At 52.4% G+C, this 27,959-nt stretch overlaps 1 protein-coding gene and 1 long non-coding RNA gene across 11 annotated transcripts in view; one reads left to right on the top strand and one right to left on the bottom strand.

Moving 5' to 3' along the window:
• The window catches only part of PHKA2 (phosphorylase kinase regulatory subunit alpha 2), a 92,763-nt gene extending 87,810 nt beyond the window's left edge, over positions 1-4,953 (top strand). For all 7 annotated transcript variants that reach the window (XM_063634972.1, XM_063634968.1, XM_055269322.2 and 4 more), the window contains 4 exons: positions 596-766; positions 2,752-2,805; positions 3,531-3,731; positions 4,264-4,953. In XM_063634972.1, the coding sequence (XP_063491042.1) occupies positions 596-766; positions 2,752-2,805; positions 3,531-3,731; positions 4,264-4,434 (597 nt within the window). In that variant the 3' untranslated portion in view covers positions 4,435-4,953. The remainder of the gene's footprint in view (positions 1-595; positions 767-2,751; positions 2,806-3,530; positions 3,732-4,263) is intronic.
• Positions 4,313-26,404, bottom strand: LOC129476402 (uncharacterized). 4 transcript variants are annotated; one of them, XR_010119700.1, is made up of 5 exons: positions 26,326-26,404; positions 15,129-15,296; positions 10,294-10,398; positions 5,611-7,801; positions 4,313-5,530 (listed from the first exon to the last, which is right to left on the bottom strand). It is a non-coding gene; the product is annotated as an uncharacterized lncRNA (long non-coding RNA). The 4 variants fall into 4 exon arrangements; XR_010119698.1 differs by lacking the exons at positions 15,129-15,296; positions 26,326-26,404 and adding an exon at positions 11,219-11,501 and having other exon boundaries at positions 5,611-6,000; positions 6,501-7,801; XR_010119699.1 differs by lacking the exon at positions 15,129-15,296 and having other exon boundaries at positions 26,326-26,389.
• Positions 26,405-27,959: the final 1,555 nt, after the last annotated feature.

Below are 27,959 nucleotides of genomic sequence, written 5' to 3'. Positions count from 1 at the left end.
TGCCTGCTCCGAGGGCCCATTGTCACCCTCTAAGCTCTCACTGCAGTGGCACAGGCACCACGTGCGGGTGACAGCTGCCCCTCATGGGCACTTAGCACACACTAGGTATGCCTCAGGGGCTTCTGTGTCTCCACGTGGCGAAGGCTTCCGGGCAGGTCTCTACAGGATGCCTGACTGTGTCCCCACTGTGCAGATGAGACTGAGGCCCAGAATCAGTGTTCATGGCAGGGCCAGATGGCCTCAGGTGTGTCCTTGGCACCGCTGGCGTTGAGTGGGGATTAGCACTCCGGCAGTCTGACCCCCAAGCCCGTGCCCGCCCTGCTCGGCCTCCTCCTTATGGGTTCTAGCTTTGGGGGTGGGACCGCCTCTCGGGGGGCCGGGCAGAGTGTAGCATGGAATGAAGTGATCAACCCAAAGTATGCGAGTCATCTCGCATCAGGAAACAGGCAAGGTGGACTGGAGGAACCGTGTTCCTCTCTGGCAAGTGGTGTTCTGGCATTTGTGCATAGGTCGCAGGGCCGCCCTTCGTGATGGCGCACTTTCCCTGGGGTACCTGCTGCATGGCTTCTGAGGCCCCAAGCTGTCTGTCTTGCAGAGGTCCAGCACCCCATCCTCGCCCACTGGCACGTCATCCTCAGACTCGGGAGGACATCACATCGGCTGGGGTGAGCGGCAGGGCCAGTGGCTGCGCAGGAGAAGGCTGGACGGGGCCATCAACAGGGTCCCGGTGGGATTCTACCAGAGGGTGTGGAAGATCCTCCAGAAGGTGAGCTGAGACGCAAGCTCCTGGGGAAGTGAACCGTCCCCTTACTGTCCTGGCAAGGCATGGTGGCACCTCCAGGCGAGCAAACAGCCGTGAGGATGGCTTCTCTGCCTCAGCGCTGTTGGCACCTGGGGCCAAGGCATTCTCTTCTAGGGGGCCTGTGCGTGGTAGGATGTCTACAGCATCCCTGGCCTCTACCTGGCAGATGCCAGCAGCCATCTCTCCTCCCCACCCCACCCCCGTGTGACAACTAAAAGTGTCTCCAGGCATTATCAAACGTCCCGTGGGAGGCAGATCACCCCGGTTGAGAAGCACAGCAAGTAAGACAAGGTGGCAGTCTAGGTTGTGGTTGTGTGGGACCAACTTGGACGTATTTTAGGAACATAGAAGAACAGGGAAAGGGCTGGGAGGCATCAGATGAAAACCCCATAAAACCACCCAGAGCAGCCCCTACAGGCCTGGAACCTGGGATGACAGTTCAGGAGGGGCCTGGAGTAGGCCAGCCCACCGCCCCCCGCCCCCCGCCCCGCACATCCAGGCAGGAGTAGTGTCCCTGCTGTTCAGCGATGTGACTGAGCCCTACCCTCCCAGGGTACCTGCCATGTTCAGTCCCAAGGTGTATAGAGGTGGAGAGCTTCCAGTTTGGCCCCAGGTCCTGTGTGCCCTGAAGGCACAATCTCCCTCACACCCTGGGACCCCACTCCCCTCAGCCAGCCGGCTGTTGCGCTTCCCATCTGCCTGGGGCTGTTCACGTCTCCCCAGTGGTTGTCCTTGGGAACTGTGGTGCGTGTACCCGAGCACAGAAGCACCTCCCTGAGCGCCTGTTGTCAAGGAGGGGCAGCATTCTCTGTACCCCCCCAGTGTCTCCCTGCTGCATCAGCCCGAGAGAGTTTGTGCAGCTCCCTGGGCTGCAGCAGGCCCTCCCTGTCTTTTCCCTTGAATGGAAGGACAGTATGCCTCACTTGAAAGCTGTGCAAACCAAGACATTTTTTTCCCCCAGAACTATTTTTTAGTTCATTTCACAGTGGGAGAGAAGAGAAAAAATAATCCCAGTGACAGCATACAACAGCCCCCTTCCCAAAGCCATGGCACCACTTGCTCAAGGTTCTTTCTGCAACAGGGGCCCCAAGGTATTCCTCACGACCACCGCAGGGGGATGTGAGGAGGTCGGAGCAGGCCCTGCCCCGAGCAGCTGGACTCCCGGGACCCAGGCAGGAGCCTACAGGGGCTCATGGTGCTTGCTCCATTTCCCACCTCTCTTAAGGGGATGGGAGTGTCCATTGCTGTTCTGCCCTCAGCCCACTGGGGACGCTCCGGTCCGGGGTGCTGGGACTTAGAAGGTGGCCAGGTAGACTAGAACAAGCTGTTCCTAGAAAATTTCCCCACTCTTCCTGGGGCATCACATGCTTCCGCTCGGACTCACTGGCGCAATACCAAGATATTTCTATTATGAAAAAGCATTTTATGTTGAGCTGGCACTCGATATTTATATACACGGGTGTGCATGTGCATGTCTGTGCATGTGCTGGAGGCTTTTGTGATTGGTGCTTATTATAGAAATCTCAAAAATAGATGCTTGCAAAGGCACAGAAGCATCCCTTCCCCAGCAGGAGCCATGAAAATCCCTCTTTATTATGGCACCAAAGGGGCCTCGCAGCCGCCAGGGCCCAGTTGCCAAGTACAATGTGGAGCCTCCCAGTAGGACTCGGCAGCCCCCTAGGGCATTGTTCGGGGGAGATCTGAAAGATGCCTGCTGGGTTCCCTAGAATTGTTCCATCGAAAACACAGCCTGTGGGCAGCGAGAACAAGCTCTCTAAAAATAACTGACAGTCTGGCGTGTCCCAGCCCTCATATGGGTTTCCAGGGCAGAGGGTGCTGTGTGTGCATGCACGCCTGGTGTGTGCATGCGTGTGTGTGTGTGTGTGTGTGCGCACACGTGCTTATCCTGTTCTGGAATCTGACTGAAATGCGCTGTGTTCTGCCTCCAGTGCCACGGTCTCTCCATCGATGGTTACGTCCTCCCATCCTCGACGACCCGAGAGGTACGATGAGAAAAACGCAGAGGCAGGCCCCTCTATGGGTTCACAATAAGGGCTTCATTGCATGGACTCTGACCTCTTGTGCTCCTTTTGGGCTCATTCTAATTGACAGGCCAGTTGTAGCTCTGAGCTGTCTAGCCACTTCACCCTTATATTTGGCAAAATGTCTTTCCTGCATTTATGGGCATCGGCCTTTTTCTTCACCTGAGACTCAGCATTCGGGGCTAGCAAGCTCTTTGCATTTGCCAGACACCCCTTAGAACCCTGTTGAAAGAAAGGAGCCAATCTCCATGCCACCCTGGCCCGCCCCACGGGCAGCCTTCTCGGCCCTTTTCTCCAACTAAAAACAGTCATCATCCCTAGGTGATTTGTCATTCTTTTTAACATGGATTTTTTTAGTTTTACCCCACCCAAAGCACCATGCTTCATGCTGGAAGGAATAATGAAGAGGAAAGAGAAACCAGAAATGGTCCCTGCTCCCTGGAAGCTGTAGTCGATGGGGGGAAGGGTAGCTAAATCAGGCTAGGACAGGCTGGCTCCTGGAGGCACACTCCAGCCTCCTGCTCTGAGGGCCACTGCCGGCAGGATCCAGCGAGTGGCCAGAAAAGGGGCAGCAGTGGCGCTGAGCCCCGAGCTTAGGCACTGCTACGGTCACCCTTGGTTACTCGGTGATTGATAGGGCTGCATTTGTCCTCTCACTGGTGGTTGCCTGCCTGTCCCTTTGGTAGATGACCCCTCATGAGATCAAGTTTGCTGTCCATGTGGAATCGGTGCTGAACCGCGTGCCGCAGCCCGAGTACCGGCAGCTGCTGGTGGAAGCCATCATGGTGCTGACGCTGCTCTCGGACACGGAGATGACCAGCATCGGGGGCATCATCCACGTGGACCAGATCGTGCAGATGGCCAGTCAGCTGTTCTTGCAGGACCAGGTGGGGGTGCCAGGGAGCTGGGTTGGCTGGCATTTATCTCTGTTGAGGCTGGAGATTCTATGTCCAATAGGAAAGAATATACTCGAACCAAGAAAATGTCATCACAGATGGGGAAAAAAATGTCAACCACTTGCTTAGAAAATAGTACAGTGGCCACTTGGGAAATCTCAAGACCTTTGGGGATGGATAGGCCTGTCTCAAGGCAGGTTTTTGTCCAAACACCACCACTTGCAACACATGTGACCCTGGGTGAACCCCTTACCCTGTACACAAAGTCAGGTTCAACAGAATAGTCCTCATTATAGTCAGGAGCTGCAAACTAGGGTGTGTGATAGCACAGTGCCCAGAGAGGTAGGGCATTCCCCCTGGCCGCACTGGCTTCGTGCCCTCAGAATTGGAGCCTCTCAGAAGGCCAAGGCTCTACTAGAGCAACCCTCACCCTGCCCATGTTGACCCGCTGCCACCACCACGCAGAACCGTGACGGGGAGCGGGGGTTCCACTCATTGTCCCCTCTGCCCTTTCCTACTGCAGGTGTCGATTGGAGCCATGGACACCCTGGAGAAAGACCAAGCCACGGGAATCTGCCACTTCTTTTATGACAGCGCTCCGAGTGGGGCTTACGGGACGATGACCTACCTAACAAGAGCAGTGGCTTCTCATTTGCAGGAATTGTTGCCCAATTCGGGCTGCCAGATGCAATAGGGTCTCACCTGGAAACATCACACTCTCAATCTGTCACATGCCCCCTAGCCTTACTGGGAACCTTCTGTCCCCCAAGATCCCCTGTGCTATCATCAGGAAAGCATGTCCCATCAGAAACACTCTTGGGGGGCAATGGCAGCACTCACCCTGAAACTGATTGATGTATGTTAAAGCCACAGAGACAGAGCTGAGGAATCCTGTGTTCCCCCGCAAGGAGCGCCCCGGGATCATTTTCTAGGTTCATTTCTCTGGAACATTTGCCGTAGCATCTGGTCTCACGGACTCTGAGGAGGAATTGGAAATTGGTCTCTTTTGAGTGCAGAGGGAACTGAGACGCCAGCTTAAATTGGCTCTTGCAGAGAGTTACAAAAATAGTTTCGATGAGCTAGTGACACATCCTAAAGATGCAAAGATCCTCCCGGCGGCAGTAGCCTTGACAAGGGCCACCTCTTCACAGGATGCAGTCTGTCTGTGCACCAAACTCTTCACCAAATAGAACGCTTGTGTCTCTCTCTGGAATTGGGGTTTGCTTGTGCCTTGCTTGCTTTCATAGCCTTCCATTTTATTGGCATGGCTGCCTTCATGTAACGTAATTCTCTATCCCCAAGATTTAGAAAATTCCTCTTCGTTCACCTTGGCTGATGGTCTTCCAGGGTTTTTATCCTGGCTGTCTATGAACTAGGGTTTTCTCCTGCCTTAGGAAAAATCCTGCATCTTCTGGAATCTACAAAAAAAAAAAAGGCAAGTCTCCTCTTATAGCCAGGCAAGCAGTTGTTTTAGGGCTAGACCTGTGGTCCCTGCTCGTGTGGGGTGAACACTCCTGTGCTCTGGGTGAGGCGTCATAGGGTGAGCACAAGTCAGCAGTGCCATGGAAGTGAACAGGCATGTCCCTGCAGAAACAATGCTTCCCTCTGAAAAATAGAGCCAGGCTAGGAACCTGTACCCTCTTGGTAGAAGCACTTTGGTCTTCACTCTCTTGGGTGGGTGCAGTCGGAGGCACAGATTGGAGGAGAGCAAGGTCGAGTCAGGTGTCAGGGTCTGGCAAATCTTTTGCCAATGCCCTAGCAATGGAGTTTCTCTCCGGGCATTGTCTTACCTTGGGGGAAGGAAACAAAACCAATGGGAAAACAGTTTCTGTAAATAATAATTAATAAACCTTGAAAGACAAATGCTCACCTAGTGGCCAGGAGGTGCGCTCTGTCTGGTGGAGAGCAATGGGCTAGATTGAGGTGGACTCTGCCTCTGAAACAGAGACGAGGCTATGGGATCATTTCCTCGGACATCTGTATGGAGATGCAGAGATCACCATGCCTTAGCTGCTTTGAGTGGGCATCGTGATGCCCAGTGCCCCTCAGAGCCAAGATGCAGTACTGACGGTTATTCCTGAAGCAGAGGAGAGGCAGGTGGCCTCAGGTGCCTGACAGCTTCCTGGCAGAGTCCTCTTTGGGCTGAGTCAAACCCTTTGCAGTCTAGAAGACTCAGCACTCCAATCTTGGTGTGCAGGCTCTGCCCACATGGGACTTCCATGCCCTTGTTTCCATTTCTTCCAAACCATAATGCTCTCCCCTGCAGAGGTGCAGAGTAGTTAAGTTAGGTAAAGGAAAATCCCCCAGAGTCTCTCCGTATCTGCTACAGTGGGCTTACGCGTTTCTTGCATTTGGGGGGCAGATCCCAGAGACAAGGAGGGTGGCACGTGAGCAGACATGGCGCCAGGCCCCTGCCCCCTTGGGCCACCCTGTTCCCTCCCCATCCCACAACAGCCGCTGACCAGAGCAGCTCCCTCGCAAGCCGGTTTGCTCCCTTTGCCCCTGAGGCTCCACGGGCTGCAGCCTCCCAGGTCTGGGGGGTCGCATTTTCATAGCCTTTGCATGTGTGTGTCTTTAAGACATGCCCAACAGAAACGAGTCTTGGAGACGACACATATTTCACCTGCCCCGTGGATCATTTCAAACAGATAATGTGGGAAAGGTATAAGAAGGTATAAGTCATGAAAATTGTTCTTGGAAAAAGCTCGGGAAGAGTTAGAGCCCTCCAGCATGAGCCAGGTGCTAATTTAGAACAGTCACCTGCCTGCCAATGATGATGACGTGCTCAGCCACCAAGCCGCGGGCCGGGAGAGGAGCCGTAATAAGCGATTCCACCAAGCCTTCCAGCCACTCCTTTGAAACCTCTTTAAAATGAAATCCAGAAATAGGACCGCATTTCCACAGGCATCAAGCTGTCAGCTTCAAAGGAGAACAGGCTTCTGAGGCCTGGCCCCTTCAGCGGGCAGCTGAGGCCCCCCCCCTCCCCAAGGAGAGGAGCAGATGTTTGAGGGCAGAGGGCCTGTCCTGACAGCACCTGCGTGGGGGTGGCGGGAGGGGATTGTTTCTAGGCCAGGCGAGAGGGGCCGGGCAGCCCCTGGAGCCTCGAGCCTGGGGCGGAGCAGGGGGGTGGGGAGGGGGGGGCAGAAACTTCTACCTCCCTGCTCAGAGCCAAGAAGTCAATTTGAACCTTTGCCGGGGCTTGGGATTAGCATGTTCTGCCTTGGAGGGCAAGCCGGTGGGTCCAGGAACAAGTATTCCTTTTAACAGCTTCAGTTGAAAAGCAGCCGGCGCCCCACCCACTGCTATCCCTGGCTCTCATCAGAGGTGAATTCAGCATTCCTGCCACCCTGCCAGTGCCTCTGTGATCCTGGGCATGAGTTGACCACTATGCACCTCAGTTTACCCATCCACAAAAAAATGCTAAAGGCCAGGACTAAGCATGGAGGCATGACGTGAACTCCCGCTCCTCCTCTGGCCAAGGGCTTCATGCTTAGAGGAAACCAGATAAGCCCTATTGCAACCCCGCCTGGAGTGGAGCAGGGGAGGACAAGGAGGAGGGGGAGACCCTGCCTTCCACAGGCCCAGGGGCTCGAGGGATGGGGCTCCATTAGGAGGTCAGTCGGGGCATGGTGAAGGGGAGGAGAGGTTGTCAGGGCTCAGCTGCCTGGACAGAGAGGATGGAAATGCTCCCTGTGTGAAAAAAGAAAAGACCCCAGATCAGGAGGCGGGAAATGCAGTTTGGCAGAGTTGGTTGATGCCACTTACTTCTGGACAAGAAGACAGGAGGCTTGGCCACCTTGATGGAAATTGCAGCAGAACCATCTCTCAATTCTATTGATTCCCACACCAGGCTGGCAAATAGCTTTTGTCTTTTCTGCTTCCTTGTTGTCAAAGGGTACAAAAGCCTCCCACCCACCCCACCCCCAATCGCCCTTTGTGCCATTATCTTTCAAGGTGACTTAGCTCTTGAAGTTCCTGCCATCTGCTCCGCAGGCCTGTACTTTGCAGGATGTGAGAGCACCGCGTTCTGTTCTCCCCGACATGGCCACTGATGGCTCTGCCTGTGAGGGGAAAAGAGAAAGCTGCGCTGTGGCCCTCTTAAAGCCCCAGTCCCTGCTGTCTCCCTCAAAAAGTCACTTAGGAAAGCCACAGCCTTGAGTTAGCAAGAGAGTTCTTTGAGAAAAGAGAGTGGAAACTGCGAGAGAGGCTGCTCTGCAGTCGAGTGCTGGGCGCGTCTGACGATGCCTGGGAGAGGGAAAAAATTCCATCAAAAAACTACCATGGTTTTCTTTAGAGGAACATATGTGCACTTTTGGCAAAACATGCCTTCTCAGGAGGGCTGGAATAGTTGGAACCAATGAACTCTGAAGTCATGTGATTCGTCCCTCTGTCTTCGTGCAGTCCTTAAACTATTCTGAAAAATGCATGAATCCAACACGAATCCTAGCATTTCTGCCATGCCCACTGAGGGCCAGGCAGGCATACAGCCTGGTTGGGGGGTGGGAGGGTGCAAAGTATCTCTTTCATGCTTGAAGGCCCCTGAGGAAGCCCCTAGGCTCCCGTGGTGAGTGTTCCCTACACTGGCCTAGCAGGGTGTTGGCATCTTGAGCCCGAATCCCGTGCAGCATTGGCCCAACCGTTGCAGGTGGCCGCCACACCTTTCCCTTGCAGCTGGCGTGGCCAAGGTGCCAGGCTCTGCAAAGGGTAAGCTGCATCTGAATTGGGCACGAGGGGATGGTTGCGCCTTCCACATCTCCTTTTGTGAAAGACCTTCCCAGATGCAAACCCAGGATGGATTTGCCAAAGAGAAATCCCGGTAACTGGCTCTAATCTCTGTGCCACCAGCTGCCACTGTCTCGAAGTTCATTTGCAAATAACAGAAACCAACCGTGGCTGGGTTAAGTGGGAAGTTTATTAAACAATATTGGATAGGCCACATAGGCACCAGGCTAAGCAACTCCCTAGCCAGGACCAAGATCCCATGTCATTCTCCAGTACTCCCAGGTTCATACCCCAGGACTTACACCACAGACACCCCCAATGCTGGGCACTGTCACTGGGACCACTGCCTCTGCTCTTTTGGAAACTAAATGTAGAGGCTTCTACTTGTCACCAAAAGGGATTTTAAACAGCCACTAGCTGCCACTTCAAGGTCTCAGGCAAACATGCTGCCTTGGCTGAGGGAGAGGTTAGAAAAAACAGCGTCCAGCCAGGCGTAGTGGCTTGTGCCTCGAATCCTGGCGCTTTGGGAGGCCTAGGCAGGAGGTCTCGAGCCCAGGAGCTAGAGACCAGCCTAGGCAACAATGTGAGACCCTCCCTACAAAAAATAAAATCAGCAAGGCACAGCGGTATACACCTGTTTTCCCAGCTACTCAGGAGGCTGAGGTGGGAGGGTCACTTAAGCCTGGGAAGTTGAGGCTGCAGTGAGCTGTGATCGCACCACTGCACTCCAGCCTAGGTGACAGAACAAGACCCTGTCTCAAAGAAAAGAAAAAAGCCACATCTGAGAATTCTGCCTTCCAAAATGGAGGTCCCCACTTTATAACATGGGGATCCCCTGAACACAGGAAGGAGGTTCAGATGCCAAACATCCGAAACTCAGTGTCCGCTCCAGCCGGAATGCTTGCTTTTCTTTCCTCTGCCCATAAAAGAAGGACCTGTGCCCTCGCCAGGGTCTGCCCTGGAGAGCTGACGCAAGGAGCACGTTTGGCCCTGAGGAAGGCTGTGTGTCAGGAGTGAAGAGGGGTGTGTAGGCGACCCCTTCTCACCCCAGGTGCATGCAAGCCATCCTGGCACCCACCTCTGGGCTGGAGGTAGGACAATTAATTACATGTTCTCTCTTTGGGTAGAAATGCTACTGAGCCATAGGGGCTGGATCACCGCTGCTGCCCAGTATGGCCCACCAGACCACCTTCCACCATCCTGCGAAGCCCTGCAGAATTGCCAGTGTGCTCTGCAGTTTTTGTGACCACCAGCCCAGTCCCATTAGATTTTCATAGCCCTTGAGTGACAGCCCATCTGGGACAAGACTCAAATGATTGTCACATCTTTTCTTCTAACTCTTTAGCCAGCTGGGGGATTTAAAAATAATGAATTGGAACCATTCGTGGTATAAGCCTCTCTCCTGACAGTGTGAATAATTTCCTCCAGCTGTCACCAGGGATCGTTCCCTGAGTTCCTGTAAGTACTGGAGTCTCTCCTGGGCTCAAGGGAGGCACAGCCATCCAGGCGAGGCGGCCCTCTCTGCCTCTCCCCTCCCTCCCCTCCTTCTGGAAGTGCAGGCAACAGCTTCCCGCTCCCCCTTCCCTCATTAGCCAAAAGAGATCTGGAGCAAAAGTGGCCCAGCAGGCTGGGAGAAGGTTTTGAGAGGGCATTGCACACACTGCGGCTGACGCAGCTCTTCGCACCAGAAGATGAAGCAGCCTAGTGGCTCCTTGCACTGCCGCCTGAATCTCACCAGAAAGGATTCTGGGCTTTCCATCCCCTAAAGCAGAGAGCTCCCTAGTGCTAGGGTGGTGACTGCCGCCCCGCCCTGCCCCCGCAGGATGTGTACCTTTGTCCCAGCTTGGTGGAGACTGTGCATCGACTGGGTGCCCTCAGCACACGTCCACGTGGCTGGATCTGGGCTTGGCTGGCTGAGGCGCAAAGGGCTCCATGCCTAGTAGGGCAAAGAGTCAAAAATAAGTCTGCAGTGCAAGAGGGGTCAAGGTGGAGCCCGGGTTGGGGAGCTCACTTCCAGCACGGGGTTAGCAGAGGCTCCGCAGAGTGACCAGAGCCGTGACTCGGGGGTGTGGAGCGGCAGAAAACGCAGGGAGAGGTGGGCACAGGCCAGGCAGCCTGGGAACTGCGGGCACTCGGTGGAGGGGATGCAGAGGGCTTCCTGGGCTTGGCTGGGGGTGGAGGGGCCTTAGCAGAGCCACTGTCTTCGGCCCCTGAATGCCAGGTACCACCCCTCCACCAGCCCCAGTCCCACTTGCTCAGCTATGCTGGGGGAAGAGGGTAAAGGCTCAAGATGGGTTGGGGCAGAGGGTGGGGATTTGACCCTCCCAACCCTCGCCTGGGTCTCACGGGCTCCTCATAGGTGAAGGCTGAGTAAAACACTCAGTCCTCCAGAAAGTGCAGGGCCACAGCGCCAGAGTTGCTCAAGAATCCGACCCAGCAGGATCGGACTAGTCCCTGAAATGTCAAAGCAGCCGGCTGGGTGGGGACAGCACAGCTGGGTGAGGCCAAGGCCATCTCTGAGTCTCCTGCAGCTCAGCTGAGGGAGGAAGTGAGACTGACTCCTCCTCCTCCCTGCCCCGGAAAATGAACAAGGAGTGATGATTTTCGCAGCACATCGGGGGCAGAACGAAGCAGAGGAAGGGGTGGGGAGGCCTGGGAGCACAGAGGGCCTGTCCTCTGGGATGGCTGGAGAAGATCTCGGTGGGCAAGATGTGATCAGCGACCTGAAGGAAGTGAGGGCCTGAGCCTCACTTTACCTGGGGGAGACAGTGCCGGGCAGCAGGAACCGCCAGTGCGAAGGTGGGAGGCAGGACTGCACCCAACACGTCTGCAGGGGGCGGGAGTGGAGCCACCAAGGAGTCCAGACTTTGGCTTTTGTCCCAAGTCACTGGGAAGAATGACAAGTATTGCCAACCCTGCCCAGAGAGATCTGCTTTAAGGGTTAGGGGGCAAAGGAGCCATGGCAGAGGCAGAGGGGAGAACCAGTTCATTTCACCGCAGGTCTGGAGGGACATGTGTGAGAGGCGGAGCCAGGAAGGGAGCCAGTGCCGAGGCCATGTGACTTCCTTCCACCTATTTTGAGGAGCTGACAGCCTTCGGGAGCAGCCCCTGCTTTGCTGCTATTTAGGGGAGATAATCTAGTAACTGGAAAATGGGGGTGTGGAAATGACAGAAGAGGGAGAGAGAAGCGATGCCTGTTCCCTTCCTCAGCTCCCTCCGCTGCCTCAGGCCTGAAACCCTATGTGGTCCCTACACCACGTTCAAGCCGACATGCACATACAAAGCCACATACCTGCATCTGCTGGCGCCACCTCCCTCAGGGGATGGGGTGGGCAAAGGAAACAGTGGCCGGGACTCCATCCCCAGGGCACCCTCCTCCGCCCTGCCTTCTCCTGCTCTCACCTGACCTCTCCCCCTGACGTCCCCAAGCGTCCACTGCCCTTCATATTGGGGCTTTGGAAAGCAACCGTGACAGACTTTGGGGCTGAGGCCTGGAAAGGTTCTAAAGGCTCCACACTGCAAGTTGTTCAGAGGCTGCTTCCTCTGCACTTTAAATAGATGTGCTGTGCTGACTTTGACACATTTCTTTTTTAAACTTAAAAAAAGCACAATCGGAAAAAAAGCAAGAAAGAAATGTAGTGAGTCATCCACTAGCGGGAGGGAGGGGTGCCCTGCTGGGAGGTGGGGACCAGTGGAACATTCCAGGAGGCTGGCCAGGGAGTGCGTACCCCAGCCGGTGGGGAGAGGGAATATAGGAGGGGATAGTTGAGGCCAAGAGGATCGGCTCCAAGGAATCCCTGGAATCGGCGACTTTGTCCTCTGGGGGTCTTCTGCCTGTCAACCTCAGGCGTCTTGGAAACTAGAGGAGGGTGAAGACTTGAGCTGTGGCTCCAGCTGAGGGACACATTCCACAGGTGCTGAAGAGCACGTGATCATCATCGATGCCTGCTTAGTTAGGGCTGCTGTTAGCACCTCGATTTTACAGATGAGGAAACTGAGACTCAAGAGGGCTTGTGAATTTCAGAAATTCACACATGTCAGTGGCAGATCAGAAAGAAGCCCATTTCCAGCCTCCATGTTTACCTAGATCTAGGCAAAGAAACTTGCCTTAGTCTCTAACAAATTTACCTCAGAAGAGAGACTCATTTGTTCAGTTTATCCAAGGTTTGGATAGTAGATATGAAGAGAAATATTGAAGGGGAAGGGAATTCTCAGCTTAGCATACAGGGGTTAGGAAGTTAAATTCAGCCCAGGGTGATAGAAGACACGCTTGCAACTGGGCGGCGCAGCAAGGCTGGGGATGCAGCACCGTGAACAGTGGCCAAGTCTCTTAGCTCCTCCGAGTCTGCTGGCTGCCCCAGCTAGGAAGCGGGGACACCAGGTCCCTCCCTGCCTCTCTCAAAGAGTCCATTTCAAGGTCAGGAGAAATGTGGCTCATGCTTTGGAGCCCTCAAAGCCCTTAAGTAGCCTCTGCTGTGATGTGGGACTGTTCCCAGATGGTAGCCTTTGGCAAAATTGTGACACAGGCAGCATTGGGTTTAAGGTCTTGCACCTTGCTTTGGCCACCTCCTGGGCCCCTGTCACCACCAGGAGCTCAGGGGTCAGATGGGCCAGAATTTTGACCCCCATGCTGCTGCTTAGAGCTGGACACCCTTTGATTAGACACAATCTCTTGGTGCCTCAGTTTCTTCCTCTGTGAAATGGGATGGTGATTATATAAACCATCTTCATGTGGTGGTTCTAGAGATTAACAAGCTAATGGACATAACAGTAACAATACCATGTATGTAATGAGGTCATGATCACGTGGCACTGGCAGAGTCTCAGCACAGAGGCTGCTGCCACTCCCCCACCCCACGGTGGCGCCGGCCTAGGTCTGCAGGCTCCAGATCATCCCGGAGGGCCCAGGGTGTGTCTGAAGGTGAGCTTTGGATCAGACAGGTGACATTCGAGCTGCGTGGCCTTGGATAGCAAGTCACTCTCTGAGCCTCATTTCCTGATTGGTCAAATGGGGATGACGGTGCTCATGGTGGAAGATTCTGGAGGACTCTTAAGAACGAGCTAGGAGGATACATCCATTTTAAACAGAGCAAGAGAGAGGTCTGTGAGGACTCCAGCCTGGCACACCTGGGAGGAGCCCAGTTCAAGGTCAAGGGTGTTGAAATCAGCGCCGCCCCAAGCAGGGCTCTGCTATACGGACCAAGGACAGAGCAGAGCGGACAGAGACAGGAGGTGGCACTTTGAGGAAGAGAAGCGAAGAGCATAAAAGCCCTGTCTTCATCCTTCACCTACCTCTGGATTCCTTCTTCCTCTTGACACTTGCCGCCCAAGGGCCTGGGGTTGCAAAGGGGTGTGGAGCCTCCTGCCCTCACTTGGGAGAAGGCTGTCTGCCCTTAGAAGAAGGGAGAGAGCCTGGGATGGGGGATGCCCCTGGGGGAGGCTGAGGAGCAGGGCTTGCCTTTTGTCTGACCCACTTGGGACCCACCAGAGCGGGCAACCAGGGAGGGCTTGGGGCCAGGGAGCTGGCAATAAGTGGTGCCACTTCGCTGGAGGTGTCACTGCTACACAGCAGCCTGAGACTACAAGAGCTGCCTGGCACGCTGGGTGGTTCAGAGCGTAGCACTGGGGCTGGCACTGGTCTGCCTGGGCCACATCCGGGGCCACCACCTCTGTACCTGGGCTTAGTGAGAGCACCTGTACCTCGCGTGACTGTCACAAGATTGAATGTGACATATTTTTACAGTGCTTGGATACCACTTGGCACATAGTAAGTGCTAAATAAATGTTTGTGTAATAAAAAAAAACATAGTGGGGATAAAGCTGCCGGAACAGAGCAAATATTCAATGAATTCCTCTGAGAAAGCCTCCGAATCCCTTTTCTCCCATGCTGTCCTCTCGACAGCCAGCCTCCCACTACCTGGGAGACACTCAGGTGCTGAAGTGTTCCAGGAAAGAAGCCACAGGGTGCGGGTCACTCCCAGTCCTCCCTGGAATGTTTGCATTTCACAAGTCACATGCAAGTTTTGGTGAAAGCTGTGACTTGTGGAATTCTCAGCCCCTGAGCTGGCCAGTGTGATGGGGAAAGGGTCCTTAACTCCCAACTGTCATCTTTTCTGCCTATGTGCAGGCTGCACTGCCTGGGATCTGCGTTCTGATAACCTGTCTCCTCCCAGGACTCTAAAAGGCAGGAATGGCTGGGTGCGGTGGCTCATGACTGTAATCCCAGCACTTTGGGAGGCCAAGATGAGGTGGGAGGATCGCTTAAGCCCAAGAGTTCCAGACCAGCCTTGGCAACATAAGGAGACCCTATCTCTACAAAAAATGAAAAAAAAAAAAAAAAAAAAAAAAAAAAAAAAAAAAAAAAAAAAAAACAACAACAACAAAAAACACCAGCCGGGCGTGATGGCAGACACCTGCGATCCCAGTTACTTGGGGGGCTGAGCTGGGAGGATCACTTGAGCCCAGAGGCGGAGGCTGCAGCGAGCCATGATCATGCTACTGCACTCCAGCCTGGGTGACAGAGCGAGACTCCGTCTCAAAAAAATTAAAATAGCAGGCAGGATTACACAAGAGGACAAATTCCTTAGTCATCTCTCAGGATACTTTCAGCTGTCTATCGCAGCTACCCAGCCTGTCAGTGGCTCAAACAATAAAGACATTTCTCACCCCATGCAAGACAACGACTGCAGCTGGGAGGTTGCAGAGTCGGTTCAGTGGCTCAACAATGCCACGAAGGACCCATGCTCTTCCTGTCTTTCTTCTCCAGCAACTTCAGAGTGGCGCTTTCTTTTCTCATGGTTACAAGATGGCTGCCACAGCTCCAAGCATCACTTCCTTAAAGGACAACATCCCAACCAAGAAGGGAGGGTCAGGGCTTTCTTCTTTAGCTTTTGGCTTCTCTCTCTCTTGCTCCAGTCTCTCTCTTTCTCGCTCCCTCACTCCCTCTCCACCCCTCTTCTCCCTATCAACCCATTCCAGGTAGGGAAGTCTTCCCTAGAAGCCCTCTGGCAGACTTTTCCTTAATTCTAAATGCCCAGGACTGAGTCATATGCCTGTTTAACACTAATCACTGGCAAGTGCAATAAGGATTAACAGGATGGATTTCTAAGTCTGGAACCATCATGGGCCTCGCAAGGTTGGTGGGGCACCTTTGGAGACCTCACTTGTCAAATATCTGCAACAAACTCGGGGTCCTGTTAGTGGGGAAGAAGGGAGATTGTTGCTGGGCAACCTTGAGTCTGCCAGGAGCACTTAGCCTCCTGGGTCATGGTCTCTTTCTATGCTTCCTGAAGTTTCTTATGCCTTGTCCAGGGCCCCTTGCATCAGTCCTGGGCTGGGAGAAGGCAGCCTAGGGGACCTGGCAGCACGGGCAGGTCTAATGTCCAACAAAAATATCCCCACAAAGAAGCCGGAGGTTGCGCTCTGAGGGATGGGGCTCACGTGATCCTCCCACCTCGGCCTCCCAAAGTGCTACGATTATAGGCTTAAGCCACTGAGTCCAGCCCTTGGTAAGATTTTTGATTGTCTTCAAAGAGTAATCAAAACCAAAGCAAAAGAGCAAATAGATATATTTATATATAATATATATTTATCTATTATATAGCATATATTATATATGATATATAGCATATATGATATATAGCATATAATACATATGCTATACATCATATATATCATATACTGTATATGATATATATGCTATATATCATATATATATGAGTTTGAGGCTTGTCTCAAACGCCTAACCTCGTGATCCGCTCACCTTGGCCTCCCAAAGTGCTGGGGATTACAGGCATGAGCCACCACCCCCGACTGCAAATATATTAATAATTACCCAGAATGAAAAGTCTAAATAAAATCAGCATGATAGAATTTGAGGTGAGGCAGTAGACACTCTGGAATGTGAAATATGCAAATGTTCTTTTCGAATATAAGGGGTGAGAAAGAGATCAATTCAAAAACAAGATGAGAGGCTGGGTGTGGTGGCTCACGTCTGTAATCCCAGCACTTTGGGAGGCCGAGGCAGGTGGATCACCTGAGGTCAGGAGTTTGAGACCAGCCTGGCCAACATGGTGAAACCCCGTCTCTACTAAAAGTAAAAAAAATTAGCCAGGTGTGGTGGAGGGTGCCTGTAATCCCAGCTACTCGGGAGGCTGAGGCAAGAGAATCACTCGAACCTGAGAGGAGGAGGTTGCAGTAAGCCAAGATTGTGCCACTGTACTCCAACCTGAGCGACAGAGCAAGACTCTGTCTCAAAAAAAGACGAGAAACATAGAAACACAGAATTTCCATCCTGAAGCCAGGACGGAGTGCCTGTGTGTCTGTTTGTCACCCAGACAATATGTGACAAACTAAAATAAGTCTGTAATGCAAAGCAGTGTACATCGTATGCTCTGCAATGGGAAGGACCAGGTAGGAGAAGCCACCGTACACATGAACATGTTCAAAACCAGCTACTTAGATCGATGGTGACAATAATGTCAAGAGACCAGACCCCTGTTAAATGACAAATGTTGACAGATCGGGTTTACATGGTTCATGTAGAAAGATATATGCTCTTTGTTGGCATATGGATACAGAAGGTTGCAAAGAAAAGGACAAAAAAGGCCGGGCGCGGTGCCTCACGCTTGTAATCCCAGCACTTTGGGAGGCCGAGGCGGGCGGATCACGAGGTCAGGAGATCGAGACCACGGTGAAACCCCGTCTCTATTAAAAATACAAAAAATTAGCCGGGCATGGTGGCGGGTGCCTGTAGTCCCAGCTACTCGGAGAGGCTGAGGCAGGAGAATGGCGTGAACCTGGTAGGCGGAGCTTGCAGTGAGCCGAGACTGCGCCACTGCACTCCAGCCTGGGCGACAGAGCGAGACTCCGTCTCAAAAAAAAAAAAAAAAAAAAAGAAAAGGACAAAAAAAAGACATGCCAGGCAAACGCTATCAGAAAGAGGGCTGGTCCCCCTGTGTTACTGTTGGGCAAAACAGACTTCAGGACCAAAAGTGGTATTAAGGATGAGAAACGGGATAACATGATGATAAAAGATGAAATTTGCCAAGAAGACATTTCCATTTTAAACATTTCTTTATCCAATAAACAACTTCAAAATAAATGCAGGAAACATTAACAAAAGTATAAGGACAAGATGACTTCATCATCGTGGTGGGAGGTTTCGAGACATCTTTTTTTTACTACTGGTAGGTCAAGCTGACCAAAATATCATCAAGGACATAGAAGGTCTCAGTGACACAGTTAACAACCTTGAGCTGACTGACATGAGGACAGGTCTGCTCAACAATTTGCGAATACATACATTCTTCATGCACACTTGGAGTATTAAAATTTCAATTATTTACTAAGCCTTAAAGAAAGATGCAGGGCTGGGTGAGGTAGCTCGCACCTGTAATCTCAGCACTTTGGGAGGCTGAGGCAGGTGGATCACCTGAGCTCAGGAGTTTGAGACCAGCCTGGGCAACATAATGAGACCCCATCTCTACAAAAAAGTTAACAAATAAAAATTAGCCAGGTGTGGTGATGCACACCTGTAGCCCCAGCTACTTGAGACTCTGAGGTGGGAGGATAGCTTGAGCCTGAGAGGTTGAGGCCACAGTGAGCCGTGATTTGCTCCGCTGCATTCCAGCTTGGGTGACAGAGTGAGACATTGACTCAAAAATAAGTAAATAAATAAATAAGAGGTTGACCGGAAGAAAAAACAGGCACAGAGGCATTGAGTTTGCAATGACCATTAGCACTTTCCCCCGCAAATCTAGAAAAACTACAGAGTGGACACCTTTGTCCTGGGGCCTCTGCTGAGCTATTTCTGCAGGTCTGTTCCTTGGCTTCCCCCAAGGGCATCCCGGCGGTTGGTGCCTCTCCTGCGTGGGGAAGACACATGGAGAGGGTGCCGCTGCTGCTGTGGGCATGAGGCTTAGAGGCTGCCGGGGCCAGCAATTCGTTCTCACAGGGACCCCGCAGCACCTCGGGATTATGCCTCGACCCTCCCCGAGACAAAACTGACAGAAGAGGAATTCACAGGGGGCAGGATTCGCCTGAAGGCCAAAGGACTGGGGGCACAGCCACAGAGAGCTGGTGAAATGTCATTCAGGGGTCTCTGAAAGTCGAGGCCCACTCTAATAGCTGCCAGCCACCCCCTAGGCCAGGCTGAGGTCACAAGGAGTTGGCTGCCTCTTGCTCCTGTGACAGGGTAGAGAGTGAGGGGGTAACAGGCAGTGAGGGGACAGTTGGTGGGGACCACACAGTCTAGTCCACTTCCTGGGAGGGATATAGAGGTGGGAGCAGGAACCCCCAAAAGAGCCCAGACACCAGCCTGGGTAGAAACTGAAGGGCGCACAGGGTGCCAGCCCAACCCAATGAGACCTAGACAAGAGGGGTGGAGGTCACTCAAAGGCCACAGGTGTCACTGGGTGAGCAGTAGTATTTGGTGGTTAAGAGCTCTGATCCTGGTACCAGAGTCTAGGCTTCCATCCCTGCTCCTTCCCCAGTGTGCTGGGTGGCCTTGGGCAGGTCACATAACCATTTTGGGCTCCAGTTTCCTCAGTCAGTGCACTGAACACGTATTTAGTGAGCACCTACTACATGCCAGGCACTGGGAGAATCCATGAACAAAACAGTGATTCCTCCCATCTCAGGGCCTAAGTTCAGGCAGAGACAGACGATAAGCAACGACCTTAACAAATCGGAACGTTATGCAGCCAATTCCACAGTGAGGCCAGCTCCGGCCGCAAAGAAAGATTGGAGTGAGGGAGTCAGGCAGCAGTATTAAATAGGCTGCTGAGGCTAGGGCTTGTCAAGAAGAAAAGATCTGAGCAAAGACTGGAAAGCGCTGAAAGGGCTGCATGGCCATTGGGGGAGAGCACTCATAGCAGAGGCAGAGTGGGCCCAGGTGTGGCGGCACACGCCTGTGGTCCCAACTACTCAAGAGGCTGAGGAGGGAGGATCACTTGAGCCCAGGAGGTGGAGGCTGCAGTGAGCTGGGATGAAGCTACTGCACTCCAGCTTGGGCGACAGATGGGACGGTGCCTCCATGAGTACTAATGGGTACTCCTGGTCTCAGAGACTGCCCCACCCTATCAGGGCCCTGGACCTTGGTGACCTTTGGCTTCCTGACCCAGAGCCTCCCCAGGATACAAGTGTCTCCTTGGACTTGGATGTCCTGTCTCTTAAAAAAAGTGGCTCACACCTGTAATCCCAGCACTTTGGGAGGCCGAGGCAGGCGGATCACCTGAGGTCAGGAGTCCAAGACCAGCCTGGCCAACATGGCGAAACCCTGTCTCTACTACAAATACAAAAAATTAGCTGGGTGTGGTGGTGCATGCCTGTAATCCCAGCTACTTGGGAAGCTGAGGCAGGAGAAGCCCTTGAACCCTGGAGACGGAGGTTGTAGTGAGCCAAAATTGCACCACTGCACTCCAGCCTAGGTGACAGAGCGAGACTCCGCCTAAAAAAAAGAGAAAAGGAGGAGGAAGTCCTGCCACCACATGAATGCACCTGGAGGGCATTATGCTAAGTGAAATAAGCCAGACGCAGACAAATATCACGTGATCCTCCTTATATGTGGAATCTGAAGTCCAGCTCACAGTAATAGGGAGTAGAAGGTGGTTACCAGGGGAACTGGGGAGACGTTGGTCAGTGGGTGCAGACCTCAGCTATGAGCTGGGGAGGGAGCGCAGTGCGGTGGCCATCGCCACTCAAGCACTGTCCACACAGTGCTGCGTGCATGGAGCGTAGTTGCTGAGGGGTCTGTACTGTACAAGCCAAAGGAATGAGAAAAGCTTGGTGTTCATTGCTGGGAATGCCAGGCCACCTGTTCCAAATCCAAGGAGACACTGGGATCCTGAATAGGCTCTGGGTCGGATGTCAAAGGCCACCAAGGTCCAGAGCCTTGCCAAGGTGGATCACTCTTCGTGACCCGGAGTGCCCGTTAGCACATGTGGAAGCACTGCCTCATCTGCCACAACACCTAGCGGCTCTCTTCGATGTCTCATTGATGACCTGTGAGCTGTTTCCTCCCACATGGACCCTGGGAAAGCAAAGAATCACAAGCAGCAACAACCTGGAAGGACCAAGGAAGACACAGCCATTGCGGTACTTCTAAGTGGGACCCTGCCTGCTGTCCCTCCTCAGGGACCTCCCATGCCTCCTAGTGGGGCTGGGCTCTACGACCTCGACCTCCGCCACTCGCTCCACTCAGAGGACACTCTCTCCATCGGAAAGTGGCGGCAGCTGTGTCTAAGGTCACCAATCCCCAAACTCTGGCCCCTCGCAGTGTCTGTTCAGAATCCCAAGTCTCTCAGCAGTCATTTAAGCTCTGCAGTTTTTCCGAACACTTTCAGAAGTTAGAGAACATCTTCTTCCCTTTGGCCATTAAAATGTAAGCAATTGACCTGGCACCGTGGCTCGTGACTGTAATCCCAGCACTTTGGGAAGCTGAGGCAGGAAGATCACGTGAGCCCAGGAGTTTGAGACCAGCTTGAGCAATATAGTGAGACTCCATCTCTACCAAAAATTTAAGAATTAGCTGGGTGTGGTGGCACACACCCATAGTCCCAGCTGCTCAGGAGGCTGAGGCAAGAGGATGGTGTGAACCCAGGAGTTTGAGACCAGCCTGGGCAACATGGCAAGACTCTCTCTTTTAAAAAAAAAAAAAAAAAAAAAAAGTAAGTAACTGTACTGTGAGTGGCAAAACAGTTAAACTTCAAATATCAAAATTCAACTTCCTTCAAGTGATCTTCTCTTTAGGTGTCTGACAATGTTCTTTGGAAATTCAGGTTGAAGTACAGTGACTTCTAGGGCAAAGAAAACAAGCAGAACATCCATTCCCCATATCCTAGGCACACTCATCCCTCACACGCCATTTGTTCCTCACGCCACCTCTCTGAGAAAAGGCATTATCGCCCCCTTCTGTGGACAGGGAAACTGAGGCTTAGAGATGTTCAGAAGCTGGTCTGGATTCCAGCGCCTGTATAGAAGTGGCAGAGATGGGGCCGGGTGCAGTAGCTCACGCCTGTAATGCCAGCACTTTGGGAGACCGAGGCAGGCAGATCACTTGAGGTCAGGAGTTCGAGACCAGCCTGGCCAACATGGTAAAACCCCATCTCTACTAAAAACACAAAAATTAAGTGGGCATGATGGCATGTGCCTGTAGTCCCAGCTACTCAGGAGGCTGAGGCAGGAGAATCTCTTGAACGCAGGGAGGTGGAGATTGCAGTGAGCAGAGAGTGCATCACTGCACTACAGCCTGGCCAACAGAGAAAGACTGTCGGAAAAGGGAAAGGGCAAGGAAAGGGAAAGGGAAGGAAAAGGGAAGAGAAGGAAAGGGAGAGAAACAGAAAGAGAAAGAAGTGGCAGAGCTGCAATTCAAAGCCAAGCCTTGCCCTTTAAAACTATACGCCTTCTTCCAGGGTTGGAGGCCAAAGGATTCCTCCTTTCCACCACTCCTCCTGGAGGAACGAGTGTCGGTACCCAGAAGCATGCCTGCAAGGTGGAGAGACAGGGAGAGGTTCGCGTGGCACCCAGGCGAGCCCCCTAATTCATGTCATTTTTCTGCATTGAGTCCTGATGATTTCCCCAAGCACAGCCCAGCTGAGGCTGAACCTCCTGGGCCCACGTGGCCTCCTCAGCCTCGCTCTGGGAGGAGGTAGCTGAGCCGCATCTTCCCATCTGCTAGGTGTCAGGTTTTGCAGGACACCAGGCCTGAAGCTGTCCCTGGCCGTCCTCTCCCAGTCACCCACCCCACACCATTTCCCAGCTTCCCAGGAGGCGACAAATCCCTTGTCTGTTCCCCAGCAATGTACCCCAACCCCAAGTCCCTCCTGCCCCCAGCAGATCCCATTCGCAGAGCACAAGGCATCCTTGGCCTTCAGCGCTGAGTGCTCACAAGCTTATGTGATCAGTGTGCACACCAGCACCAGCAGCGTGCCAGGGCCAGGCATGTTATACAAGTGAAATGCCAAGAGTGTGCTCCAGGGAGCAGCCTGGAAGGAAGCAAGAATGACAGGGGAAGGAGCTGAGCAGGGTGTGGCGTCAGGTGGAACCCAGCCAGCCCGACACCACAGGGGCTCTGGAGTGAGCACTGCAAGATAAAGGCAGCCTCTGACATCAGTTAGCCAGTGACTGCTGGCTGCCCGCGGGTGGCAATGGGGGTAGTTGGGGGGAACACGGATGGGACACAAGCTTTTAGGCAAGCACCTCCCATCAGCCCAGGGCAATGCACCAGAAAAGGGGGTCGCTGTGCGTTGCTGGCACCCAACATTCCTAGAAGCTGCAGGATGAGTGCACCGGCCAATAAAGGGGATGCAGCAGGGCCAACAGCTTCCACTACAACGAGATACCGCTTCCTGTGCTACGTGCTTCACGTACATTCACTCTCATCTTTGCTATGGTCCCGGGATGTGGTTGTGGTTATGATAAATGGAGGCTCCGAATGCCCACGTCATTTGTCCAGAGTTTCCCATGCCCTTGATGACAGAGGGGCATCTGAAGTCAGGTTGTATGACTTCAAAGTCCATGTAGGGTTGCCAGAGTTGACAACTAAAAATACAAAACGCCGGCCGGGCGCAGTGGCTCAGGCCTGTAATCCCAGCATTTTGGGAGGCCAAGGTGGGGGTGGATCACTTAAGGTTAGGAGTTCGAGACCAGCCTGGCCAACATGGTGAAACTTCGTCTCTACTAAAAATACAAAAATTAGCCGGGCATGGTGGCACACACCTGTAATCCCCGCTACTCAGGAGGCTGAGGCAGGAGAATCACTTGAACCTAGGAGGCGAAGGTTGCAGTGAGCCAAGATCACGCCACTGCACTACATTCCGGGCAACAAAGTGAGACTCTGCCTCAAAAAAAAAAAAAAAAAAAAAAAAAAAAAAAAAAAAACACCCAGTTATATTTGGATTTAAGGCCCAGTGCACTGGCTCACACCTGTAATCCCAGCACTTTGGGAGGTCTAACATGGCGAAACCCCATCTCTACCTAAAAACACAAAAATTAGGCAGGCGTGCTAATGCACGCCTGTAGTCCCAGCTACTTGGAGGCTGAGGCAGGAAAATCACTTGAACCTGGGAGGCAGAGGTTGCAGTGAGCAGAGATGGTGCCATTGTACTCCAGCCTGGGTGACAGAGTGAGACTCCGTCTCAAAAAATAGATTTGGATTTCAGGTAAACAAGGAATCTGGTTTTAGCACAAGCATGTCCCGGGCAATATTTGGGACATGCGCAAATGAAACTATTACGCCTCGCTTATGTGACATGCAAATTAACGGAGCTGACAACACTAAAGCGCACAGTAGTGGGCTGCCCTCTTCCACTCTCATTACTCAAGCAAACAGGGCCGGGGTGCGGGGGGCGTGGAAAGAGCACATAGCAACAGATACTGGGGGACAGCATTCTGTCACATTGAAATGCACACAAATGCTTTTGTGCTTTGCAGAGGGAGGGGACCTACAGTTTTTTTTCTGATAACGAGGATATAATTGTGGCCACATCACCACGTTTGAAATTATCCCCTTTAAATGCGGTACCTCCGGGGGGTTCTCACTGAAAGCACAAAGCGATGAGAAGTGGGACATTTTCTGTCCGGTGTTATCGGGTCCCCGCGGGAACGCCCCCGAGCTCGGCAGGCAGCCCCGGGTTTCCCTCCAACCCTCGCGTGAGGGAGCTGTGACTGGATCCTCTCTCTCAATCGATCACTCTAGGCGCCCACACTCGGCCCTGACAAACCTCAACTCTGCAGGGGCCCCTGCACCGAGGGGAAGCCCAGGAAGCACAATCTCCCCCATCCCCGGGGGCTTGAGCTGTACCCCAGAGCTCTTGAGGACTCTGCCTCCCCGCCCAGCTGAGGTCCCAAGAGCTGTCCACTGTGCACGATGTGACACATAGCACCTGCAGAAAACCATTTCCAGTGCCTGCTCCCACTCTCGCACTGGGAGGCGTTTCACCAGGCGCCGCGCTGGGGGTAGTGAGGGATGGGGTGAGCTTCGGAGGCTCCCCGAGGCAGCAGTAAATCTAGGCTATAATTAAATCAGACTGTGAACATATTGTTCACGGAAACCTTAGCAGAACATGAGTCATGTTGCTTGAGTGAATCACAGCCTCAGAGTTTCCATTTATAATTGCTTTATTTGGGGCCTTTATACTTCAGCTCAGGATTTTGGCCCATGCCCCCGTTATTCTCCCTCTTGGGGAAAGCCTGAGGACTGGACATGGCTAAGGGTGCACCTGGGCAGCCAGGAAAAAGAGCAAACGCCAGGAGAATCCTCTCCCCAGCCCCAGGGTCACCTCCCTCCTGCAGTTGCCCCCAGGGCCACGGGGACAAGGGGCAGGGGAAATAGAAGGAGGGGACATCGGGCCACTTCGACTCTTGCTAGTTTCTGAAAATTTTTTAAGTAAAATTTGATGAGAGGGAGGAGGTTGAAAGCTCAGGTTAGAATGAAGTTTCATGATCTCTGTGCTGCTTTTGGTTAACTCGGCTACCAGGACAGACCCAGACAGCACACAGTAGTGCCCACACACAGGCCCCGGAGCCTGACTGGGCTCTGCCCCACCGCGTACCAGCTACACAATGTTGACAAGTGGCTTCACCTGTGTCTGTTTCTTCCTGTGTAAAATAGGAGTGATAATAACAGTAACCTCATATAGGCTGGTTGTGAAGATTAATGAGTTAATATGGGTGAAGCCCCCAGAATACCAATGGGCTTGGAAGAAGTGCTAGTGTGTGAGTTTTCACCATCACCACCAACATCATCTCAGACCACCAGCGGCATCGCTGAGCACTGAGGGACAGGGCCTCACGTGCTTCACACACAACCCACAGGCAGCAGCGCAGGCGGAGGCAGAACTCAGGATGGGGGTGCTACCTGGGCCTTCCCTGCATTCTGTTCGTCACTTTTGTCGTAGGCGAGGAAACGCAAGCCCCAGCTCACACACAGTAGCGGTGAGCCCAAGCAGACAGAGCTGAGCCTCCTGACCCCACCCAGCACGCTTTCATGTGTTCCCAGGTGTTCCTACTGCAACCAAGTGCTTGGAGCGGGAAGCAGGTTTTCTCCCTTTAGGAGATTTGCAGGGTGGGGTCTGTAGCGCTGGTAGGCAGTGGGAGACTGTCACTTTGAGCCACACCCAGGGCTGTGTAGTCAGGGTCCCCACAACCACAGCGCCAGCACCCTCATCACTCAGTGCACATGTTCAGGATGCAGCAAGTTCCAATGTTGTCACCTCATTTGGAACCTCACCACACTCTTTGGAGGCCAGCTGGGGGCGGGGGGTGTGGACGAGGTGCCCCTGCTGCGGATCCTCTGAGAGCTTTGTAATGAAGAGTGATTTCACCCACTCAGACCCAACATGTGAGTGCCCCAGGGATCCCCAACGTTTTTCCTGCAGGGATCTTTTTATCACCCCACTTTCCCTGCTTTGAACAAGTTTATCTCCCAAGCTGCGAGTGATAAGTAAATTAATTTGTTCTCCTATAATTTATTAATTGGCGGTGAACATAACGGCCAAATGAAGTTTCTGTTCTGCATGGGAGAAAGGGTGCTCCCAAGCCAAGGAGCTGGGATTCCTGCCAAGAGCAAAGAAATGTGACATTTTCCTTGGCCCGAGATATCTTACTAGGAGCTCCAAGTACATTCTCCGGAAGGCTTTCTAAAATGACAACACCAGATAGGCTCCTGTTAGGATGGCTGTCCTCCCCACAGGCCCAGGGACCCCAGGAAGGGAGTCATCGGGGGCTGCGATCCCACTATGGCAGTCCAGCCCCTCTAGGTCAATGACTGGGTAAGGGCCTGTGTTAGTCTGTTCTCACACTGCTAATAAAGAACTAGCTAAGACTGGGTAATTTATAAAGGAAAGACGTTTAATGGACTCACAGTTCCACGTGGCTGCGGAGGCCTCACAATCATGGCAGAAGATGAAGGAAGAGCAAAGAGACATCTTACACGGTGGCAGGCAAGAGTGCATGTGCGGGGGAACTCCCCTTTATCAAACCATCAGATCTCGTGAGACTTATTCACTATCACGAGAACAGCACAGGAAAGACTCGCCCCCATGATTCAATTACCTCCCCCTGGGTCCCTCCCACAACACAAGGGAATTGTGGGAGCTACAATTCAACATGAGATTTGTGCCCAGATAGAGGGATAACCCTGACCCTAAGCTGGGCTGAGCATGAGCCATGTTTTTCAGTTAGAAATGCTTGGTTTGGGGCTGGGTGTGGTGGCTCATGCCTGTAATTCCAGCACTTTGGGAGGCAGAGGCAGGCAGATCACCTGAGGTCAGGAGTTCAAGACCAGCCTGGCCAAAAAGGCAAAACCCTGTCTCTACTAAAAATACAAAAACTAGCTGGGTGTGGTGGCGCACGTCTGTAATCTCAGCTACTCAGGAGGCTGACACAGGAGAATCACTTGAACCCGGGAAGTGGAGGTTGCAGTGAGTCAAGATTGCACTACTGCACTCCAGCCTAGGCAACAGAGTGAGACTTTGTCTCAAAAAAAAAGAAAAAAAAAGAAATTCTTGGTTTTGCTCCAAAGCCCTGGTATTGTGGAAAGATCACTTGAGTTACAGTCAAAAGGACACCAACTTGTCTTTCAACTCCATGAATGTATCTGTTACTTTATCACTTAAAATCTCACATAAAGGCATGTTTAAAAAGCCCATATACCTATAAGTTCCATAAAAGTCTAACAACAGTAGGTATTCACAAAGGGGAAAATGGAATGAGCGGCAATTTAATTTAACTAGAAAATATAGAGGAAATATTAAACTGTTGTTTAATAGAGTAAGATGAATAAAATGAAATCAAGTATATCAGTCAACTTACCAGAGGTGATTAAACTGAATTTACTCAAGAAAACACAGAGACTATCAGATAGAGTTAAAAGTAAAAATCCAGGTATATGCTGCTCACAGGGAAAAATGCAAAAATAAAATGAGAGAGAAAAATTGAAAACAATATGCCAAAAAGATTTCAGAAAAATGCCAATAAGAAGAAAGCAGGAAGAGCAGAGGTATGGAGAAACTTGAAGTTCAAAACCCTAAGCAGGATGAAGAAGAACTTGTGTATAATAAGAATGTACAATTAATAATATACAACATTCATAAACTTATGTGCACTAAATAATGTAGACACTAAAATCATAAAATGAAAAAATATAGAAATACAAACAGAATAAAAATATAGTTTTGTTTTTTTTCAAGACAGAGTCTCCATCTGTCGCCCAGGCTGGAGTGTAGTGGTGCAATCTCGGCTCACTGCAACCTCTGCCTCCCAGGCTCAAGCAATTCTCTTGCCTCAGCCTCCCAAGTAGCTGGGACTACTGGCACCCACCACCATTCCCAGCTAATTCTTGTATTTTTAGTAGAGATGGGGTTTCGCCGTGTTAGCCAGGCTGGTCTCGAACTCCTGACCTCAAGTGATCTGCCTGCCTTGGCCTCCCAAAGTGCTGGGATTACAAGCGTGAGCCATCGCGCCTGGCCAAAATACAGTTTTAGTAGAGTGTTTCAA

This window comes from Symphalangus syndactylus, chromosome X (assembly GCF_028878055.3).
Source record: "Symphalangus syndactylus isolate Jambi chromosome X, NHGRI_mSymSyn1-v2.1_pri, whole genome shotgun sequence".
NCBI lineage: Eukaryota > Metazoa > Chordata > Mammalia > Primates > Hylobatidae > Symphalangus > Symphalangus syndactylus.
This window is presented reverse-complemented; position numbering and strand designations above follow the sequence as displayed.